Source organism: Trichosurus vulpecula, chromosome 8 (genome assembly GCF_011100635.1).
Source record: "Trichosurus vulpecula isolate mTriVul1 chromosome 8, mTriVul1.pri, whole genome shotgun sequence".
NCBI lineage: Eukaryota > Metazoa > Chordata > Mammalia > Diprotodontia > Phalangeridae > Trichosurus > Trichosurus vulpecula.
Genome location: NC_050580.1, coordinates 161,299,465 through 161,323,175, shown reverse-complemented (window position 1 = coordinate 161,323,175; position 23,711 = coordinate 161,299,465). Strand labels below are relative to the sequence as shown.

At 39.8% G+C, this 23,711-nt stretch overlaps 1 protein-coding gene across 1 annotated transcript in view; it reads left to right on the top strand.

The window, feature by feature from the left end:
- The window catches only part of LOC118828854 (myocardial zonula adherens protein), a 103,717-nt gene that overhangs the window by 6,480 nt on the left and 73,526 nt on the right, over positions 1 to 23,711 (top strand). Inside the window, exon 2 of the mRNA XM_036735739.1 lies at positions 10,106 to 10,192. Within this exon, the coding sequence (XP_036591634.1) occupies positions 10,106 to 10,192 (87 nt within the window). The remainder of the gene's footprint in view (positions 1 to 10,105; positions 10,193 to 23,711) is intronic.

Here is a 23,711-nt window from a genome sequence, read left to right as displayed (position 1 = left end):
TAGTACCAGCATTTGACTACACAAGAGAAATTTTATCTCTATCCAAAGATATCCATCAGCAATTCAACCAGTAAAGTGTATTCTAGGATGGTTAGAAAGTCATCCTAATCCCAGGTACTGAGATAATGAAAATTACCCAATATAAGCAAAGGAAGTGTATGTGTATTATATATACATACGTATATAGATATATACACATATACACATATGTGCACATACATATATGCAGGCAAATATATATATATATCTTCATATATATATGTGTATATATATATATATATATGCATATGTATTCAGTTAGCTGGTAAGCATATAGTTTTCAAACACAGGGCAGGATCCATGATGAAAGATTGGACCCAATACCAGTTGCAGTAGGCAGACAGATTACATCAGCCTGAGGGTTGCTTGGGCAATAGTCAAGACAATGTTTATGTGTCTTGAGAAATGTCTATTTTAGCTTTTACAGCCTTGCTTTTCTGACCCTTCCCTGCCTCTGTTCTCTAACCTTGTTGACCTGTTCTTACTTGGTTAAATTGATATTAGGCCCATTGCCCTCAGACTGGGTATCTTTTGGGGTGTTGCAGCAGGCCCCCAGCCAAAGCCTCACTACAATGCACCCCAGGATTCTGTTGCTATATAGTCCAGTGAGGTTGGGATTGATAAAGAAATAGAAAAACAAGACAAATGAAGCTAGTTTCTTCCTTGAAAGAGAGCAATGTGCCTAAATGTCATCAAATTTCAAAGGCCTGTAGAAAGGAGGTAGTATCTGTTCCATATGAATTAATTCCAACAAGCATTTTAGCACCTGCTAGCTGCAGGTACAAGGACAAATGAGGCCTGATCTTTGCCCTCACAAGTTCCTAGAGTCTGCTTTAAAACCTGGATTTTAAACAGAAAACATCCCCAGATGTCCAAAGAGTTTCTTTATTGTCATTTAGGAGTTATATTCATAGTAAGTAATACAGGATTCCCCTGTGATAAAGTGCTGGAAATACCAGGTGACCAGTACTAGGGATATACACCTTGGATGTGGAAATTGGAAGATGGCCAAAGACCCAAGTACTTTATGTTATGGAGCTGATGTGGTATAACCACTAGCAACAGGCCCTAGGCAGAGTTAATTAGTAGTCATCTACCTGAAGCAATTTGTGAGGTATTAGGGAAACTTCCCTCTGACCCAAAATATCTACCTCACCCAAGTGCTATAATGTCTGATATTTCACCACTAGAAATTAATTCCTTAGGGTTAGTCATTGTTCTCTCCCTTCCGTCCTCTTTTAGAATGTAAATATCTTGAGGTTTTATATGGTAATTAGGGAGGTAGGACATGAGCTTAGTAACACTAAAAAGTTCTAGTGACTTAATCAATCATAGGAGGCTTCCAGAGCCTGAAGGAACTAGGGCTATGAGAATAGCACATTCCCAGGACTGGAAGGGATATGAAAAAAGGGAAATTGGTAGTTAAAAGTATTTTATAAAGAGTCATTTGATCCTTATATCCCCATTTTACAGACAAGGAAACTGAAACTTGGAGAAAAATTAAATAGAAGACGGGGAAGTGAGGCACTCATTCAATAAAAATGTCACCCACTTCCCGATTCTTTCTAGGGCCAGGCCTGAGAAGAAGGAAGGCTCTCGTTTTATCATTGGATAGGGCCTGGGAACTCATTTATGAATCTGTGATCTTTCATCAGCATCAGCACTCCAAAGGGGCAGATCACAAACCAACTTCTCATCCCAGACATTTCTTGTTTATGTATTCCATAAATATTCCAATGTGCCTGTGAATCTTTTAGGAAAGCATTTATTAAATGCTTACTATGTGCCAGCCACTCTGGTAAGGACTGGTGATAAAAAGAAAAGGCAAAAACAGTCCTTAAATTCAGCTCCGGGTATTATCTTTGACTGTCCTGCAGGCCTGGAATGCTCTCTGCCCTCTTGTCTTCTCACCTTCGTGGCTTCCTTTAAGTTCCAACTAAAATTCCACTTTCTAAAGGAAACCTTCCTCATCCCTTCATAATTCCAGTGCCTTCCCTCTGTTAATTATTTCCTACGTATCCTGTATACAGCTTGCTTTGTATATATTGTTTGCATGGTGTCTCCCCACTAGATTGTAAACTCTTTGAGGGCAGGGATTGTCTTTTGTCGCTTTTTGTATGCCTTTGCACTTACCACAGTGCCTGGCACATGGTAGGAACTTAATAAATGTTTATTGATTGACTGCTTTGAATTTGAGGGACAACTTGTATATAAACAGATACAGTATAGGCAAGGTACATTACGTTTCTTTGTATCCCTAGGTTTAGCACCTACGAAATCCTTAAAAATGATTGTTGTTCACTTGTTTTATTGAAAAAGATTAGTTTAGGGGTGACGGAGTATATAGGAAAGACCTACAGAAGATGGAGTCTGAGCTGAGTCTTAAAGGAATTCAGGGATTCTAAGAGGGCAAGATGAGGAGAAAAGTATTCTAGGCGTATGAGGGACAACCAACGCAAATCCTCTGAGATAAGTGATAGTGTCATGTAGGGAAACAACATTACCTTTCGAGTGAGGCAAGTCTTGGATTTGAGTTCCGGCTCTGACAATTAAAAGTTGTGTGAGCTTGGGCAAGTCAACTTGGGCAACTTCTGAGTGAGTCTCAGCTTCCTCCTCCATAAGGTTGGAATGATATTTGCAACACATACCTCATAGGGTTTTCTTAAGGAAAGTGACTTGTTAACCTTCCTGTGCCATGTCAATGAATTGTTATTTTAGAATTTCATAATGCCCGTGCAACACTTGTTGGCCCATAGTTTGCTACATGATGAACTACCCTTTGCCAGGCACTTGTGTCCTTGATACAGTCATAAATATCTATTGTAAACCATGAATCAACAAAATTCACCTTGGAAAAATAATGCATCCAACTCAGCTTAAACAACCAGGATGCCAGCCTTTTGAGTTGCCATCAGGAATGGAATGGGCCATTCTGAAGTATTTTTCAGAGACAGTAAGCCTAAGAGCAGAGGTACAGACAGCAACAAGTCTTTTGGGATGGCTGTGCACCCACAGTTTTTACAAGTTTGCATCAGTGAAGAAAAGCGGTTAACTCTTCAGGCATACCCACACTGATCACATAGAGCAGTTTTTCAAAACAGAGATGACACTGAGAGGCCCCTCACAAATGTTTCTTTGAGAGGAAAAGAGGAAGAGGAGGAGGCAGGGACCCATGTGTGAATTAGCTGACCTTGCTGTTCGGTTACAATATGGCCTACTTTGAAGAAAATGTAATTGCCGCTGGTGAATTTTCAAACCCATCTGGATAGATTCTGCTGACTTTACTTTTCTCTGTTTTCTCGGATTATCTTCCCCTTTCCTCCTCCCCCCACCTTTTTGCCCCAGTGATTGTTTTTCTTTCAAAATCAAGTGCTTTTGACATGTCTCAATTACCAAAATGCACAAAATGATTACCGTTCACAGTTACCCCATAGAACTCCAGCCTGAGAAATCAGGCTTTGACTTTTCTTTCATCCAAATTGCCCAATGATAAAGTCCCAAGGGGACTTGCTTAGCCCCTCTTGTTGCCTGAGTTAGAGGCCATAATATAGCTGTTCATTGTGAATGAAGGATGCATGCTTTTTGACAGGTTTAGCAGAGTTTAATTTTAGGTCACTCCTTTATAGGTGTTTTGTCTGGAGGGAGCATGGTATATTTTTGTTGTTTAATTGTCCAGTCATGTCCAGCCCTTGGTGATCCCAAGGACCACAGCATGCCAGTGCTGTCCATGGGGATTTCTTGGCAAAGATACTGGCTGGAGTGGTTTGCCATTTCCTTCTCCAGTGGATTAAAGCAAACAGAGGTTAAGTGACTTTCCCAGGGTCACACAGCTAGTAAGGGTCAGAGGCCAGATTTGAACGTAGGTCTTCTTGACCCCAGGACCAGTGCCTTCAGCACTTAGCCACCTAGCTGCCTCCAGTGTGGTATCAGATTTGGAGTCAGAGGATGGGTTACTTTAACCTCTCTGGGGCTCAGTTTCCTAATCTGTAAAATGACTAAATGATCTCTAAGGCCCTTGTGGTATGAATCCTGCAGTGCCACAAGGGAGGCAGTATTTTGGGGAATATCTTACATTGTATCTCTGTGATGAATTGCAGAGTCATAGAATTCCAGAACTAGATGATTACTCAGAGACCCAACCATCTCATTTTACAGAAAAGTGTAGCTGAGCAAGTACTGGATTTTGAGTCAGAAGACCTGGAGGTCCTTTCCTTAATTGGAACTACTGTTTTCATATCCTGGTTCTATCACCTTCTAACTGTATGAATTGGGGCCACTCACTTCTGCTCACTAATAAAAGGATTTGTTCTGTAAAACTTGGATTCAGTCAAAGGGTTGCACTTGAGGACCTAGAAGGCCACATGTGGCCTCAAGGTCGCAGGTTCCCCATCCCTGATGTAGTGTCTCCCTCACCCAGCAATCTTTCACACAATGACCAAAATAACCTTTCTAAGGCATGGGTCTGACCACGACGTCTTCTGTTCAAAGGTCTTCAGGGGATCCTTATTGCCTCTAAATATAAGTTCTTTAGACTGATAATTAAGGCCCTTTACCAGATGGGGGCGGGTTACCAATTCAAAAACACTGAAATAGATGATGGAGTGTTATGTGTGAAAGAACATTCCAGTTGGAGTCAAGAAAGACTTGGATTTGAATTCTGACTCTGATACTTACAAATTCTGTGACCTTGGGCAAGGAGTGGCACTTAACTTCTGAGTGAATCAGGGTTTCCTAACCTGGGGCCTGTGACCTTAGGAAAAAATGGATAACTGTATTTCATGATCATTGGTTTCTTTTGTAATCCTATACATTATATTTTATATACTTACAAACATTCCGAAAAGAGGCTTCACCAGATTGCACAAAGAGGATAAAGAACCCATGCCTTCTATTTCCATATGTTCACTTGACTATTCCTTATGCCTACAGTGCACTTCCTTCCCATTTCTGATGGTCAAGTCCTTTTTGGATCTGATGCTGCCTCCTCAAGATGCCCCAGCTGTTGGTGTTATTTCGACCTTCAGATTTTCTTAGAATATTTTGGGTCTCAACCTTTGCTCCAATGACATTCTTTCTTATATTATATTTGTCTATGTGCATGTTGCATTTCCCTAGTAGATGAAGCTCCTTGAGAGTAAGGACTCTTTTAAAAAAAAGTCTTTTTTCCAATTACATGTAAATTTTTAATTCTGGTCCTCCTTCCCTCCCCTCCCCCATTGAGAAGGCAAGCAATTTATTATAGGTTATGCATGTGTATTCATGCAAAATCTATTTCCATATTAGCCATGTTGTGAAAGAAAACACAGACCAAAAATAAAAATAAAAAAAAACAAGAAAAGTAAAGTTTAAAAAAACATGCTTTGATCTGCCTTTAGACTCCATCAGCTTCCCTGGGGGTAGATAGCATTTTTCATCATGAGTCCTCTGTGATTGTCTTATACATGACGGAGAATAGCTAAGAATGACTCTATTTAAAAAATAAATCCCAAGTCGGAGCACATTGCCTTGCACATTGAATATAGTTAATGGGTTTGTTGAGTGTTGTTGAATGATGACACAGGTGGGATCTGGTATGATCTTAGCATGACATAGAATGATCTTAGCATGGTGTAGAATGATCTTAGCATGGTGTAGAATGATCTTAGCATGGTGTAGTAGATAAGGTCCTGGACTTGGAGTCAGATAGCCCTGGGGTTGAATCTTGATGGTTGTGATCACACATTTAGTGAGTGAGGCTCTTAAACTCTCTGATTCTCAGTTTTCTTATCTGTAAAATGGCAATAATGCTGGATATGACTACCTCATTGGTGGTTTAGTCACTATTAAATGTAAAATGTTTTGCAAATTTTAAAGAAGTATTCAAATGCCAGTTATTACTCTCTCCCATGTTTCCAGTACCATGTAACAGCAGCTTCAGTGAGACTAGAGAGAAGTCATTCTGTGTTTCTTTGGCCTTAGTAGCCTCTGGGGAAAGCCAGGAGATTGCTGTCCTGTGTTCTTGGATACCATGGTAATTGAGGTCATAAAATAATCCTCAGGGAGATAAGACTTTCACCTGAACTTGTTCTTCCTCTATAGGAAACTTTCCCACAGGGAAATTCATATATTTGTTTGTCAAAAAAGAAAATTAGGACACGTGGCTTAACAAAGACATTCCTTTTGAAATGCTTTGTTAAAGACACACCTTTACCAGGCCTGGTGGTACATGCTTGTAATCTTTGTTGCTTGGGGAGTTTGTGGCTGATGGATTCCAGAGTTTGTGAGTTCTGAGCTACAGGAGGGCTGAAGTTGATTGGGTGTCTATACTGTCTGGTACCAATGTTGTAAGTGCCCTGGTGCAGAGGGCCAGAATTCTGCTAAAGGAGGGGGGAACCAGTTCAGGTCAGGAAAATAGTGGAGCAGGTCAAATGCTCCTGTGTAGATCATAATGGGGTAAAGCCCATGAGTGACCATGGCTCTTCTAGGCTGGGTGAGTTGGGGACAGGTAGGTAGCAGAGTGGATAGAGCACCAGGCTTGGAGTCAAGAAGATTTGAGTTCAAATCCAGCCTCAGACACTTACTAGCTGTGTGACCCTAGGCAAATCACTTAACAGCTATTTGTCTTATTTCCTCATCTGTAAAACGGGGACACACTGGAGAAGGAAATGGTAAATTACTCCAGTATCTTTGCCAAGAAAACCCCATGGACATTGGGGTCACTTAGAGTTGGACACAACTGAACGACTGAACAGCAGTAACTGACAGTTACTAGAGATGTGACTATTGGCACATCACTTGGTCTTGATGACCTTTAAAAGGCTATATAACTGTAAGTTATTGTTACTTGTTCATTACAGTTACAAAATGTTTCCTCTGCTGGCTCTCCGTGGTGGTGTTTTCCCCACTTATTCAGTCTAAGTTCCTTCTATGAGAATCTTACTTTGGTTTGACATCAAAATAGGAATTTTGTCTGTGGTAAAATATACATTACCTGGAAGTAGTAGACAATGCTCTGACTCTTTCTCATGAGGATAAATTAGATGCTAAATTAGTTAGTTTCTCCTTGTGAAGACACTCTAGGAAAAATGAGATGAGGACAGACTGATTTCATTTGGGTCTGGGGGAGTTGGCAAGGGGTGGGTGTGGCAGCTGGAAGATAGCATGGGATAGGGAACGGGTGGGTATAGAAGAGTGTGTCCAGGAAGTGTCCAAGAATTGTCCTGCACAGCTGGAGACTGAGAGGAAGGGGTAATGAAAGAATAAGTAGGAATCCATGCCATGCACTTGACAGGATAGGCTAATGGGGTCTTCTAGGATAGAGGTTAAGAGGTAGAGAGGAAAGGAGGGTGGGGGAAGGACCCTTGAGGGGGTGAAGGTACTGCACCTAAAAATGTCTAAGTCAGTCTTCTTGAGGTCCAGAGTTAACGAAAGGGTTAGAATATCTAGGTGGGAGGTGGGGACCCAATAAGTTGTATTTGTCTATCCAGGAGGAGTTATGCTTTGGTATTTGGAAAGATCCCAGGAATGTGCTAGATGAACCAGAATTGTTGGGAGTCAAGTCAGGAGAGTAAATTCTTTCCAAAGTGACCTGGATCAGATGCTATTTCTAATTGTTCAATCATTTTTTTTTCAGTCATTTCCATCTCTTCCTGACCCCATTTGGGGTTTTCATGGCAAAGGCACTGGAGTGGTTTGCCATTTCCTTGTCTAGCTCATTGTACAGATGAGGAAACTGAGGCAAATAGGGTTAAGTAACTTGTCCAGGGCCACATAGCTTGTAAGTTTCTGAGGCCAGATTTGAACTCAGAGAAGATGAGCCTTCCAGACTCTAGGCCTGGCAGCTCTATCTACTGTACCACCTTGATTCCCTGCTATTTCTGATTAGTCAAGGAGAAAGCAAAGTGTGATTGTAAGTCCCTTAAAGTTGCTTTCCTTAGAAAAGCAGATCAAAGAACCTGTGCCAGCAGCCCTCCTGTGTGCTGTCGTTGTTGGTCCTACAGCTCCACAGCAGCTGCTAGCAGCATTGCTGTTACAAACCCTTGTTCCCTATATTCTGTAGACAATCACCTGTGTGTGGAAGGTGGACTTGGTCACAACCTAAGGGGAAGTGATGTCAAGCAGCAGCCATGGGGAAGATGATGCTAACAGCTAACATTTCTCTAATGCTTTCAAGTTCAGAAAACACTTTTATGTCCCAACACTGTGAAGAAGGTGCTATTTTCTACTGTAAGTAGTCTCCATTTTGTGGAGGAGGAAACTGAGTCTCAGATAGCCAAAAGAACTTGGCCATAATGAGTCTTCTGGCTCCAAATCTAGGGCCCTTTTGACATTTGTATCTGGTATAGATTGACTCACCTGATGGTAAAAATGTTAAGAAAACTTTTTTTTAAAATAGCTCTTTTCTCTAAGGCATTTGGAAGGGATATAAATCCAAATAACTTTATGCTGACTTTCTGGATGACAGTGGAATTTTATATAAAATAAAGGGAAAATGTTAAACGGAAGATGCACTTCAAGAGGAGGTTGACCAGGATGATGAGACAATGGAAGACTGTAACATGCAAAGATTAGTTGAAGAAATGGAAGTTGTTTAGCATCCTTATCTGTAAGATGGGGACAGTATTTGCCCTGCTTTCTTCACAGACTGATTGTGGAGAAAGTATATTGAAAGCGTGCAAGGGCTAAACAACTGTGAGTCACTGTTTATGAGTTATGACTCTAGAGAAGATTTGGGTGGGGGGAAATGACAGCCATTTTCATGTAATTGAAAAGCTCTCATTTGGGAGGGAGAGGAGACTTATTCTGCTTAGCCCCAGAAGGCAGAACTAGAGGCTTTGGGACTCCTGGTTACTGTATCATTTTTGAATTTTGTGGCACTGCTTCATACCTTTTCCCATGGAAACCAAAAGCTCCAATTTGCATCTCTAAGACTGGGTGATTTTCCATATATATATATATATATATATATATATATATATATATATATATTTACAGTATACAGGCATATACATATATATCTGTGTGTATGTACACACAGATATACATGTATGTGTGTGCGTGTATATATATGTGTGTATATACACATACACATACACATTTGTACTGAGCTACACTTGAATTAAAATGCAGTCATAACCCCTAACCTACTCTTAGTTCTATTTATCTGGCCAGTCTTCAGCCTCTGTGCTGAATCACCCTCCAAGTCCCACTGTCCTGGGCCCTCTTTTCTTCACACCCACTCTATAGGTGATATCATCAGTTCCCATGGGTTTGATGACTCTTAGATCCAGGGACCTGATATCTCTCCTGAGCCCCAGTCCTGTGTCACCAATTGTCTGTTGGACATTTTGAACTGGATGTATTGCAGGAACCTCAATTCAACGTATTCCAAATGGATTTTACTGTCTCCCCTTTCAAAACCCTCCCATATTCTGAGATTTCCTATTTCTGTCATAGATACTGTGGTTCTCCCAGTCATATTGGTTTGATTCCCCCTCAGCTCTTCACTCTCCATCAGACCACCCATATCCAATTAGTTTTTGACCATTCTGCCTCCACAACATTTATTGAATCTATTCCCATCTCTTGATATGACCCCATTCTTTCCAATATGGTGACCACGCTAGTTCAGTCCTTGTTATTTCTCACCTGGACTAGTGCCGTAGCCTCCTAATTTGTCTCTCTTCCTCAAGTCCTTCCCCATCTCTCCTTCAATCCATCCTTTACATAGCTGCCAAAATAATGTTTAAAGCCCAGATTTGACTGTGTCGCTGATATACAGTAGGTATAAAATGTTTGATGACTGGTCGAGAAAAAAGCTTCCTATCAATTCAAACTATTGGAAAGTAGAATGGGATGCTTCAAGATGTTGTAGGGTTCCCAACACTGGAGGTCTTGTAGAGATTTCTGTTTAGATACTGGTTGGATTACATAACACCTGCAGTTCCTTCCAGCTCCCTTATCTGTGGACTCTAAAGTCTCTTCCAACTTTAAAGTTCATCTATTATCTTAGGTCACTAGGATCTGTACTCTGATGACATGTCTACCATTAATGCCTGCTCTGTATATGTATCTGTCTCTCTCTTAGGCCAACGTCTGCAGATTACGATTAACGGTACCCCCTGACTGCCCAGTGCCGGAGCAAAGTGAAAGGAAAGAGGAAAGAAAGGAACAAGTAAGTAGTTTTGGCAGCTGAACTCCATCAAGCAAATGGTATCTGGACCTATTTTAAAACAACATCAAACACGAAATGACCCTTACGCCTCTTAGCGCTGTTGGTGGAGGCCTGTTTTTTCCTTGAAAGGCTATTCATTAGAGTTGAATGTCAGGAGCTGTTAATAAAAAGCACCATCATCCCTCCCTGATCTCATTTCACATCTCCCCCCAAAATATACCTCTCCTCTCTGTCCATGGCTGCCTCCCTTTCCTCTCTCCACCCCCTTCTCCTGTTTCTTCATGAACACTGTTGAGCTATGTTACCTCTGAAGCCTCGGGGGACACTGACTTTCTAGCAGGAGGCACTCTGAGGAAAGGCCCCTTTCCAGCTGAGAAGTGTAGCCCAGGATAATCAAAATGCAGCATTGTTTGCAGGTACTACAATGTTGCCAAGCCTTTCTTTGCCATAGACACAGTAGACTAGACTCTAATTACTCAGCCGGCCTCAAATCTCCCTCTGTTGGAAGGAATGTTCATTGACGTCACAATAGTGCAGATATCTTGGATTCTATTTAAGGCAAATGAAAAGGTGTGTGATAAGGTGTAGGCTTAGAGAAGTAAAGAAAAGGAAGGGAACAGGGGAATAGGTCTCTGAAAAGCAGGTTGGGCTCAGTCCCATAATGCCAAGCACCCAGGCAATATTCAAGGACACAGCTGTCCTCTCTGTACTCTAGAAAAGTACAGAAAGTAGATATTATTCCCAGGTTACCAGACAGCTACAATGTTGACCTCTAGATTAGCCTGGCTTCAGAAGATAGGGAGCTAAGAATGTTCTCTCACAATTCCATAGTGACTTAGGGACACATGGTGTAGCAGAACGAACTTGGCCTGGAGTTACAGGACCTGAGGTCCTAACTTTGCTACTTACTAGCTATGTAAGCCTGGGTATAGCTTTAGATAAGTCACTCAACCATTTTGAGCCTCACTGCCCTCACCTATTCATCTAAAAAATACGAATGGTACTTGCATTGTCTACCTCCAGGGGTTATTGTGAGGGTCAAATGAGGTATTATAAGTGAAGAGTTGTGTCACTACAAGGCATTATATAAAGTTCACATTCACATAGTGCAGGAAGATTTACAGCACATTTTCCTCATAACCTTGGGGGTTATGGGTGAGGCAAGTATTATTTAGACCCATTTTACAGATGGCGAAACCAAACCATAAAAGGCCAAATGATTTGCCAAGAGTCACTATAGCTAGTAAGTATTGAAACTTAGAGCCTCTCTATTTGAACGCAAGTGGCTTAACTCTGAAACCAGCGCTCTTTTCATCATATCTTGCTGCCTCTCTATTAATCTATTGTCATCATTGTTATAAAATAATTTGCCAAAATGGTAGTTTTTCTGTCTTTCTGCATGACATGGCACACCAAAAAAGGACAGTGACATTATAGATTTAATATCCATGAAAGATAAGCAAGCAAGAAAAATAAAGAAAAGAATCTTTCATAAAATTGTTAACATATCAGACTGTACATTTTAACCAAGTACAACCAAATAAAAAATGAGTTTGCTTCTTGTGTCCTTCTGATTTCATCTGAAATTCCATTAATATTGATTACAACAGTAGTTGTAGTACTAATAAATGTAGTTGTAGTAAATATGTACACTTTTCTCATTCTATGATCTCCCTTCACATATCTTTCCATGATTCCTTGTATTTCTCATTTCATTACACTGACATACCTTTAATATTAAGGGTGGCATAGAGGGTAGAAAACTGGCCTTGCAGCCAGGGTTCTGGGTTCAAGTCTCACCTCTGACACCCACTGGTTATTTGACCCTGGCCAAGTTACATAGTCTCTCAGTACTCTAAGTAATTCTATAAGATTGCAGCTTCAGAAGGTGCCAACTTGCAAAGATATAGAAATTTCTTCACCAGTGAATCTCTTTAACAATGAAAAGGTCTTTATCTTTAATATGCCTTAATTTATTTAGCTATTTTCCAGTTATTGGTCAAATAGCTTTTTTTTCTTTCTTTTCTTCCTTTCTTTCTTCCTTTCCTTCCTTCCTTCCTTCCTTCCTTCCTTCCTTCCTTCCTTCCTTCCTTCCTTCCTTCCTTCCTTCCTTCCTCCTTTCTTTCTTTCTTTCTTTCTTTCTTTCTTTCTTTCTTTCTTTCTTTCTTTCTTTCTTTCTTTCTTTCTTTCTTTCTTTCTTTTTCTTCCTTCCTTCCCTCCTTCCTTCCTTCCTTCCTTCCTTCCTTCCTTCCTTCCTTCCTTCCTTCCTTCCTTCCTTCCTTCCTTCCTTCCTTTCTTTCTTTCTTTCTTTCTTTTTCTTTCTTCCTTCTTTCTTTCTTTCACTTGTTTGTTCTTTCTTTCCTTTTTTCTTTCTATTACAAATAGAACAGCTATCAATATACTTTTTTACAAACAGATGCACTTAATCTCCCTTTTTGCTTCATATGATCAGTTTTAGTGACCTATTGAAGATCGCCGTATTGCTTTGCAAACACATTTACAAAGGTCTCCAGTCCCACCAACACAGGGAACCATCACAGTGGCTATGCAGAGTCCTAGTCATACTCTTCTAGAAGCCAATCAAGGGTGTGGCTGTTTTAATAGGTGCTATTTCTACAATGCAGTAACCACCTAAGGAAAATTCTCAGTTCCCTGAACTTGTAGGTACATAATATTCCTGAAGAAGAACCCTTGGTTCTCTTCTCACAAATGCTACTGCGGTATAAAAGGTCACCATTGCCTTGGCTAGCATCAGGATTGAGTCCAAGAGAGCCACCTTGGCCTTTGTATAACTTTGTAACCTCCTGACTGAGCAAGGAAGGACCAAGAAGATTGCCAGGACCAAAGATGAGTCTAGGATGAGTGCAATAGGACAGCAAATCAGAAGGTACTCATTTCCCAGGGTTTTGCACTGATAACATACAGGATCACATAAAAGGGTGGGAGTGTCAGAAATAGGTGTGTTAGAGCTCCACTTTGAGACAAAAGACAAAACAACGTAGTCTGGCACTAAATCTCATTGGCAGTAGTAACTGAGGCTGGCCAAACAATTTCCTCCAGTTACTTACAGACATTCAGATAAATTGGGCTCTTCTGTGGGATCATTAACTTTCTAGTCAACACAGAAACATGTCTCCCTAGACTAGAATGGGCAGGTTCCAAAGGAGCCACACTTACTCACATGAACAGATGGTAGAGGGAAGAATATCAATACAATAGAAAGGGATGTTCCTGATCTACTTAGTCCCAAACGTCTTCTTCTAAAGGAGACCACCACTAATAACTTGCATTATTAGTGAGGAGACATGTAACTAGTCAGATCACCAGCTGCAAGCCTTTCTTGCTTTTCATCTTTGTGGGCTATGAGCTCTGTTGGTATCGTTTTCTGTTGTGTGCATCCTAGTGATTTTCCCTTCTCCACCCTCCCTTCTTTCCCCATGCGCACTGTGTACACAATTCAGCCTTCCCGTCTTGTTTTGACGTCTGCCTTTCTCTTGTCCCCTCCTTCCCTGCCTATGTGGCATCTGCTTTGGAGGCAAGGTAAGCAAGGTAACAATTTATTATCCACAGTGAGTTATTTACAACATAGCAACGACCATAGCTACTCATAAACAAAAGTAATTGTAGCTTACTCAGCCCAGGACAAGTAGCTCTTCAGTTAGGTTCCTAATGGATAAGGCACTGGATTGGAAGTCATACTCTGTGATCTTGGCCAAATTCCTCGGCTCTTCAAGCTTATTTGGTCTCTTCCATGCTTCATGCTTTACTTGGTATCTAAGGTGCTCAGTCAGTGTTTGATATACTTTAGCTTGCTTATAGAGTATTTTCTACATTGTCCCCAGTCATAGAAATGGCCCATTAGTTGGCCATTTTTTGAAGGCCATATCTTGTTTGTGGAACCAAATTTGAAAATACTTCTCTCTCTCTCTCTCTCTCTCTCTCTCTCTTTCTCTCTCTGTGTGTGTGTGTGTGTGTGTGTGTGTGTTGGAGATGATCATTGTATTTAGTTACTGGAAACTCAAAAAGTGAGAGAGCATGGAAAGGGCAATACTTTCATTCAATAGTAAAAACCTAAGAGGAAGAAGTCATAACCAATTTTGTATTTCTCTTTGCTTTAACAATAATGGATGAATCAGAGCTTTCTGCCCTCCTGACTCTGACATTGCTATTTATTTAACATCATAGGCTGTTACCAAGTAAACATTAGTGTCTATCATAATCTGGTTTCCATGTTGTAGCTGAGCAGACTGATCCAATTAGAATGAATTGATAAAATAAATGCAAGGGAGGAGATGCAATAACTCTATTATATATATGTATATGTATATATACACACATACATACACATACATACACACATACACACACACACATATATATATATCTGTGAATGAGTGAATGAATTTAAAAAATTATTAAGTGCTTGTCACATACAAAGCACTGTGAAGCTGCTTAGCACAGTGGCTGGCACACAGTATGTCCTTAATAAATGTTTATTCACTGACTAGACTTGAAGGAAAACAGATTCCACTTTGGGAGAAGGCTAATCCGTTGTCTCACAGGGATTGATGGTGCCATGTGCAATGCCTAAAAGATCCTTGCCTCCCTCTCCTCATAGAGAGGGCCCACCTTCAAATAGCCCTAGGAGCTTATGTTGTCATGGAAATACTCCTGTGTGAACATAGTAAGTAATTAGTGATTGCTTTTTATTTCATTCATTCATTCATTCACTCATTTGTTCATTCATTCATTCATTCATTCATGTCTCCAACTCCTGGAATGCTTCCTGAGAGCTGCTTGGTGGACCACTTCAGAGAAGGGGAGATTAGTACAATAACTACTTTGGAAAGGGTCTGAGAAGGGTAAAAGGGGCCATCAGCTTCCTGAAAGAGACAGTATCATAATCACTTTACCCAAACGTTAAAAGAAATCAAGATAAGGTCACCTGGGTCCAGGTTCATTTGGGAGCCTTCCACCATCTTGGAAAGATGCAGTTTGGATATTTAATTTTTATCATTCAAACCACCTATGACTTTTAAGTTCTTTACTCAGTGCTGTGTTTTGTTTTGTTTTTTAATATAGAAATAACAGTTCTTGAATCTTAATGTAGGTCTTATTTGCTTTTTTCTCTTTCCCTGGATTTTTCAGGTTTAAGCTATTAGTATTGTTTATATAAAATCTTACTACTTCATTCTGAAAGCTTTCAAAGAAACTTTTTTTTAAGAGAGAAAGAGAGAGAGAGAGAAAGAGAGAGAGAGAGAGAGAGAGAGAGAGAGAGAGAGAAAGAGAGAGTGTGTGTATTTGGGGGGGGAGACATTGTAGGGGAAGGAGTCATCTTCGTTTTTATATAATTAGGCCACTGAAAGTAAGTGTAGGGTTTCTGCTCTGCTACAGCTATTTTCTTCTGGGCTTTATAGAAGATAAGCTTCATTAATCGAGCACATATTGACAGACTTGGGAATGCACATTTCATGGAATACTCAGTAATTACATGGATTTCAGCCAGGCCAAAAGTCAGATTGCAAGATTTAGAGTTGGAAAGGTAACACAGAGACCATCTAGTCCTAATGCCTTATGTTACAGATGAGGAGACTGAGGCCTGGAAAGGTTAAACAGCTTCTCAGATCACACAAATAATAATTAGCAAAACTGAGATTTGGGAAGCAGCATGGTATAGAGGGAAAGACATGGCACATGGAGTTCAAAGGACCTTCTGATCTGACCTTGGATAAGTCTCTTAACTTCTTTCAGTCTGATTTTCTTCATCTGTAAAACAAGGGTGTTGGATTAGATGACTTCTAAGGTCCCTAGTGGGGACCAATGTATTGAACACTGGGCCTGGAATCAGGAAAACTTGAGTTCAAATCTGGCCTCAGAAACTTACTAGCTGTGTGACCCTGGGCAAGTCACTTAACTCCTGTTTGTCTTGGAGACAGCCAGGTGACTCAGTGGCCAGAACACTGGACCTGGAGTCAAGAAGACCTAAGTTCAAATCTGACTTCAGACACTTACTAGTCGCGTGACCATGGGCAAGTCACTTAACCCTGTTTGTCTCAGTTTCCTCAAATGCAAAATGAGCTGGAGAAGGAAATGGCAAACCACTCCAGTATCTTTGTCAAAAAAGCCATATAAGGGGGCAAGAAGAGTTGGGCATGACTAAATGACTGAACAACAAGGTCCCTTCTGGCTGTAAGTCTATGAGCACATAATCCTTTAAATCCACATCGTAGGCTCTTGTCAATACACCAAGGCCACCTTGTTTACTTCTCTGAGGCAAGAGAGGTGCTTTTTTAAGCCTAGTCCTTACAAAACCTGCTTTGGGAGCTATGAAATACCTCTTTTCCTGTGACATTCATCATAGGCACAGGAGACAAAACAGTGTCAAGTGTGAATAATGACCTGAAACTAGTCATTTGCTAACACTGACAACAGGTCAGAGCACATTCTTGAAAACCAGATGCTTTGTGCACAAGATACGTTCGATGTACTGTAACATTCAGTGCATAGCAATTCTCAGAGTAAGAGGCACAGTCACTGAGGTGGGGGCTGGGGTGGAGTGGGTGCCTATCCCATCAGTCTATGTTTCTCTGCAGTGAGTTTACTACAGTATCCCTGTCAGCCTCAGAATATTACTGTTGGAAGAGACCTTAGCAGTCACCCATGTCAACCTAATTTTATAGGTGGTATCCAGAGATGCCAAGTGATTTCTTTAAGATCACACAGTTACAGTGGAAGCACCTAGACTAGAACCTGAAGTGCCTGACCCGTAGCTAATCTATACTACTCTCAATTAGTTTTAGCTTAGTTCAGTCCAATTCAATCCAACAAGCATTAGGACTGACTAAATATGCCAAGCACTTTGGCAGGGACTATGGCTTGAAAGATTAAAAAATGGAACCCACAAGGGACTTACATTCTCTGGGAATGACTTTTAGGAGAGAAGGTAATGATACTTTTACCTCAGTCTTTCAAAAGAGAACTGCAGCTTTGTTGGTGTGTGTACTTTCTCTTATCTAGATTACCTTTTCTTCCTAGGTTAGTTTATAGGAACATGATTTCAGGCTGGAAGAAAATTTGGAAGCCGTTGAGCTCAGTATCTCTTTTTTAAATATTTAAAACATTTTTACATTAATTTTATTGATATAATTTGTGTTTATGTCACCTACATTTCACTCCCCTTTCACCTTACCATGGAGCCATCCTTTATAATAAAGAATAAAAAGAGGAAAAATAAAATGAAACATTTCAGCCAAACTAACCAATATATCAAGAAAGTCTGATGTCACATGCTGTCATCCACACCCATTGGCCCACACCTCTGCAAAGGAGCAGAGGGAAGTTCCTTCTCAAATCTTTTCTTTAGGGTCAAACTTGGTCATTATAATTTCATGGCATTCAATTTTGATTTTCAGATTACTTTCTTTATTTATAGTGTTGTTATTACGTACATTGTTTTCCTGATTCTGCTTGCTTCATTTTATATCAGTTCATATAAGTCTTCCCATGCTTTTCTTTATTCATCATGTTCATTTCTTACAGCATAGTGACATTCCATTATATTATTTTGTTTAGCTGTTCCCTGATTGATGGAATTTTACCTTATTTCCAGTATTTTGCTACTATACAGAGTGCTGCCACAAACATTTTGGTGTATAGAGAGAGACTTTCTTTTTTGTCATTGGCCTCTTTGCATATATTCCTCCCGGTGGAATATCTAGATGAAAGAATATGGAGAATTTAGTCACTGTCTTTGCATAATACCAAACTGCTGTCAAGAATCTCAGCCCCTTATGTTTATAGATGTGGAAACTGAGGCACTGAGGTTAAGGTGATAGATTTGCTTATGGTGTCTAAACAGCTGGCAGGTGTTCCTTAATGCAATTAATTATCCATTATATCATACTGACCCTCAGTTGCTGTAGAGAGAGAATTAAGCACCTTCCAGTGAAGGTGGCTAACTTTCTGCTCATGTGCTTCTCTGTACTTAGCTAGATCAGTCTATAGTCAACAGATGGGAAACCAAACCATTTCTGAGTCTATAAACAGAACTTTTCAACTTGGTAAAACCTATTAGATTATGCTTTCTGTTGGCATAGTCATTAAAAACCTGGAGTTGCCTCTGTGACATGAGTAGCATCCAAATAAGATTTTAGTGGAAGAAGGGGATGATAAGTTAGTGTAAGGATTTCATAAGGGCCTTGTGGATAAAGCAGCCCTAATCAAGCCTTCCTACACACTTTCCAGTAGCAGATGCTCTCTAAATGGCTAATTTGGTGGTAAGCCAGCAGCCATGCCCACTAGAAGCGAAAGACAGTTTGTGCATAAAGCTTACATATTCTAATAAGATTTATGAAAGGCTATATATATGTATATGTATATGTATGTATATATATACATACATATATATGTATGTATACACACACACACACACACACACACACACACACACACACACATATATATTTGCTAGCAGAGGCCATATGGAAACACTGGGTGCTGAAGGTACCTCTAGAAAGTCTGAATCTTATCTCAGGTCTGCAGATTGAGTCAGCTTGTGAGAGACAACATCACAAAAATCACAGCCCAGATTTGACTCCCCTCACATTTGGGGAAAATTCCATCTCTAATATGTACTATTGATATTTTACCAGTTTGTCTTTCTTGCTAGGAATTCTAGGGCAATGATTGGTGGAGAAGCAAGATGTTACTTCTGCTTCCAGATCTTCATTTTGAGATATTTGAGCATTATATAATAGGTTGAGGGTTCATAGGCTCAATAGAACCCTGAGGCTGTAAAAGGAATCTTAGAAATCACTTACTTCAACCTTCTAATTTTTTTACAGATGAGGAAACTAAGGCCCAGAGGTTCAGATATATTAAATAACTTACCCACACAGTTAGCAAATAGAAGAACTGGTGTTTGAACTCATGTCCTTTGTCTCTAGGTTCTTTTTTTTTTTGTATTATTCCATGCTCCTGCTTAAGGGGTAAGGGAGGGAAATAAAGGAGAAAGGGAGAGAAGATTCTGACTCACCCTATAGCTGACTTTGCAAATATATTGTTCACAGCATAGAGATGGGAGCCTGCTCTCCAAAATATTTCCCAGACCCTGCTCCTTCATACAGCTGGCATCTATCTATCTATCTATCTATCTATCTATCATCTATCTATCTGTTTATCTATAGTTTATTAGGAGTTTGGCCAAGTAGCCTCATAGCTCAAGGAATGCCAAGATGGAACATTTTAAAACAAAGATAATATGAAAGTTGTTCTTGGACAGGATTTCTGGCTAAACTTTCCTGACTCAGTCATCTAGACTCCAAGCATGCTATCTTTATAGATGTAGCAAACAAGTTAACGTTCAGTCCAAGCTTTTGTTTAGTACTTCACATATTAGGCGTGTTTTATATCCGTGAGATGGATCAGGAGACAAGTACAGGCTTACTAGAATGGGCACGAGGGTTTAACTTGGGCCTCATGAATTCATACCTCTTTAATGAAGGCAGAGACTGCTCGATAAAATATAAAATTAGTAATTTAGAGTTCAATTCTGGGCAGCTTTTCTATAACCTCCTAATTCCTTTTGTGAAGCATTTTAAAGATCTTTTTAAAGGCATATGCTACTAAACACTTCTTAAAGGGAAAATGTGTTAAGTCAGGAAATTCAAAATTATGGGCCTATTGGTAGGACTTAAAATTTGGATAGAAGGCATGGGATAACTTTAATTGGTAACTTCTTTAGAGGGTTTTACTGTACAAAGCTGGTATTGATTTGAGCACAGTTTGTTCAGGGTTAATGGAATTCATTTATGCCCTCCTGGCTCCTTTTCCCTCTTTGCTGTTGAAAACCACATGTTTTCATCACATATATTTATTGTAACTCTCACTTTCAGAGTATTTATCTCAGTATCATTAGATGCTTCATGGATATGTTGAAATTTTGGGAAACATAAAGATGGCCCTTTGCTACTATGTGTAGTGAAGAGTCATTGTGGTGTGGTTGAAGGAACATTGAGGGGAGATAATCATCATAATAAATAATAACATCTATACAACACTTTAAGATTTGCAAAATGCTTTACAAATATTATCTCTATTAATCCTCACAACAATCTTTGTAGTTAGGTGCTAGTATTATTCTCCTTTCACAAATGAGGAAACTGAGGCAGACAAAGGTTAAGTGGCTTGCCAGGGTCATGCTGCTGGTATCTGAGGGTGGATTTGAACTGAGGTTTTACTGATTCTGGGTTCAGGGCTCTACCCGGTGTGCCATCCAGCTGTCAGAAGACCAGGGTTGGAATTTCAGCTCTGCTACTTGGTAGCTGTGTGACTATGGAATAATTACTCTGGGCCTCGGTTGTTTTGTCTGCGAAATGAGGATAATAATGCTTATATGATCTAACTCACAGGGATGTTGTGAGGCGAGGTTATAAATGTGATTCATTATTATTTTGCAACACATAAAAATATTTTGTGTTGGTCTTGATCCTCCAGGTATTCGTTGATTGTGGTAAATGTTAGCCATCTGTGCCTCAGTCCTAAGGGCCCTTGGAAACAGACAATTCAACATATATTTATTAAGGCACTGCGCTATGTGCCAGGGATAGAAAGATGAAAACCCACTGTCCCCATAAGGTTCTTACATTCTACTGGGGGACTATAATATATGTGTAAATAAGGAAGTGTGAGCTTTTGGAGGTATAACTCCAATGGCAGCTCTTTCTTAGTTCAGGTTCATTGTTGGGACAAAATAAGTCACTTATAAGTCATTGAACAATTAATAAGGGGAGATTTAATTTGCTAAATCTGAGCAAGGATATACAGTAAGGTTTAGTGGTATTTAACTTCTCTGGATACTACCTTCTCTTCCCCCACCCCCAATATCCATATAAAAATAAGTCTAATCAGCAGTGCAGGGTAAAAGCAACTCAAATAAGATTCAGGATCCACCAAGTCCCAAGGGCCTAGTTTCTAAGTGGCTGGGACTTTTTATGCCCTTAGATGACTGGGAAGCTATGTCAGAGAAGCCAGGGCCATGAGGTCCCAGGAGGGTAGCTTTATCTTGGGCCTACCCCATGTTTTCTGGGGAAGGAGAATCAAGAAGGGAAATCGGGGCCAATTAGGTCCCAGGGGCAGCTTCTATGTTGTAGGAGGGAGGAATGAAGCCGTGTCAGGGAAATGTTGGCCTTATTACACAAGGTAAGTGGAAAAGTAGGAGAGCCCTAATATTTAAGGAGGTCAGGGAAGACTTCACAGAAGAGGTGGCTGAGCTTGAGCCCTGAAGGAATATCAAGTTTTGGAAAGGCAGACCTGAGGGGAGGGATTGTATTTCACTTCATAGGGATTCTGAGAGGCAGTTGCTTCTGCTAAATCAACATTGTATTTTAATACTTGGCCAAATGCTCAGCTGATTAGCCCCATTCTTCGTTACTTCTATACCTGCAGAATTTTGTCACTTTCCTTATTACAGACCTGCAAACTACCCCTCCCTACTCCATGAAGTCCCTTCCTGTGATACTACTCCCTCTGTCCATCCTGAAATCACCGTGGGTCTGGGCAAATCACTTAATTTCCCTGGTCTGAGTATTCCTCATATGAAACATGAGAATTTGGATGAATTGATCTCTAAGATCCCTTCTCTAAAGTTCTATAATTCATCTAGCTAAAGCAAGGATTCTTTTTTTTAAAATTAAATTTTATTTTTTAAATTATAAAATATTTATTTTTTTCATCCTTCCCACCTTTCCCACCACTGGAAAAAGTAAAATCCTCATAATAAGTAAGAATAGTCAAGCAAATATTGCCCCCATCTCTAAATTAAGAGGCCATGTCCAAAACTGTATATGTCATTCTACATATTAGTGTATTAACCCTCTGTCTAGAGGTAGATAGCATTCTTCATCACTGGTCCTCTGGAATCATAGAATAGTGAGCAGTTCTTGACCTTTATTGTGCCCCCTTTCTAAGTCTGGTAAAACCCATGGACCGCTTCTGAGAATAATGTTTTAAATGCTTAAAATAAAACATGAGATTATAAAGGACATCATTATATTGAAGTAGTTATAAACTTTTTTTAAAGTTTATGCACCCCAGGTTAAGAACCTCTGATCCAGGGATATGTCTGGTTTGTTTTTACATTTTAATTTCTCACATTTGGGGTAGTCTTATTGAAGCAAAAATAAATTGGTTCCTAGTTGCTGAAGACAAGCTTCTCTATGCTGGTCTTACTGTAAATGTGTGCAATTCAGATCGCAAAATGCCTTTGCTTTATAGAAATTAAGTTGGTCAGAGGGTTATGCCATCAAGCTTGTTTTTCAGGAACTAGGTGGGGTATGTGACTGAAAAAAAACTGCTTTTCATTTCCTGGAATATGAAATTTCATTGGGAGTTCCATTTTAGTTTTTTCCTCTTCCTAATTATGTGTTGTCATTTGGGAATGTCCATTTCTTAATCACTAGATTCCACAAGCACTCAAGTGTAGTATCTATAGAATGGAAAATTGACCAGTTTTCCATATAGGTCTAAGGATGTGAACACTTTGCATTTCTTATTTTGAAAATTGTCAACAATCAAATTTAAAAATGCATCAAATCACTAATAAGAGAAAGGCAAATTAAAGCAGGTTTTGCCTTACACCTATGAAAAGTGCAAAGATGTGAAAATTCAGTCCAATTTAAGAAACATTTAGCAACAAGCACAAAAGTTGGAACAAGTTAATTGTGGAGGGGCTATAGGAGACAAACATGCTATGACTCTCTTGGAGTAACTGAATTTTGGTTCAGTCGTTCTGGACAGCAACTTGGAATTATGCAACAAAAATCACTTAACCTTTTGACTTAGCAATCTCACCAGGCATATACCCCACGGAGATAAAAAACAGAAAGATCCTATACATACCAAAACACTTACAAAAGTACTTTGTGTAGTTGTACAAAATTGGAAACAAAGTTGGTTTCGTTTGATACAGGAATAGACAAACAATTCGTAGGATGTGGATATGATGGAATGCTTTTGTGTCATACATGGGGAAATTCAGACAAGCCTGAGAAAGTTTACATGAAACCAATGCAGAGTGAAGAAAATGCCACCACAAAACAATTTAAACAGCTATAAGGATGTAAGTGAATACTAAAAGGGGGAAGGTAATAAGCATTTATTAAGCACCTTCTCCAACCAGGCACTGTGCTAAGAACTCTCCAAATGTCTCATGTTGAATTAAAATAATCAAAGTTGATCTTTCTGTATTACAATTTAAAAGAAGAATTATTGATTTCCTCTTGTCCTATTAAAATATATCAGAATGAGAATATGAGGCACAGGTATCCATAGAGGTATTTGGAGGCATGTCCCAGGTGTCTGTACTTGATCAGAGGCAGGTGAATTTGGATTCATTGCACTGATTTGTATTGGTATTGAAGAACAGATGCACAAACTCACTTTCCTACTCTTGGGAGAAAGGTGGGGGGACTATAAAGGCAGAATGCTACATGCTGTCATATGTGATCACTTTGTGGGTTGG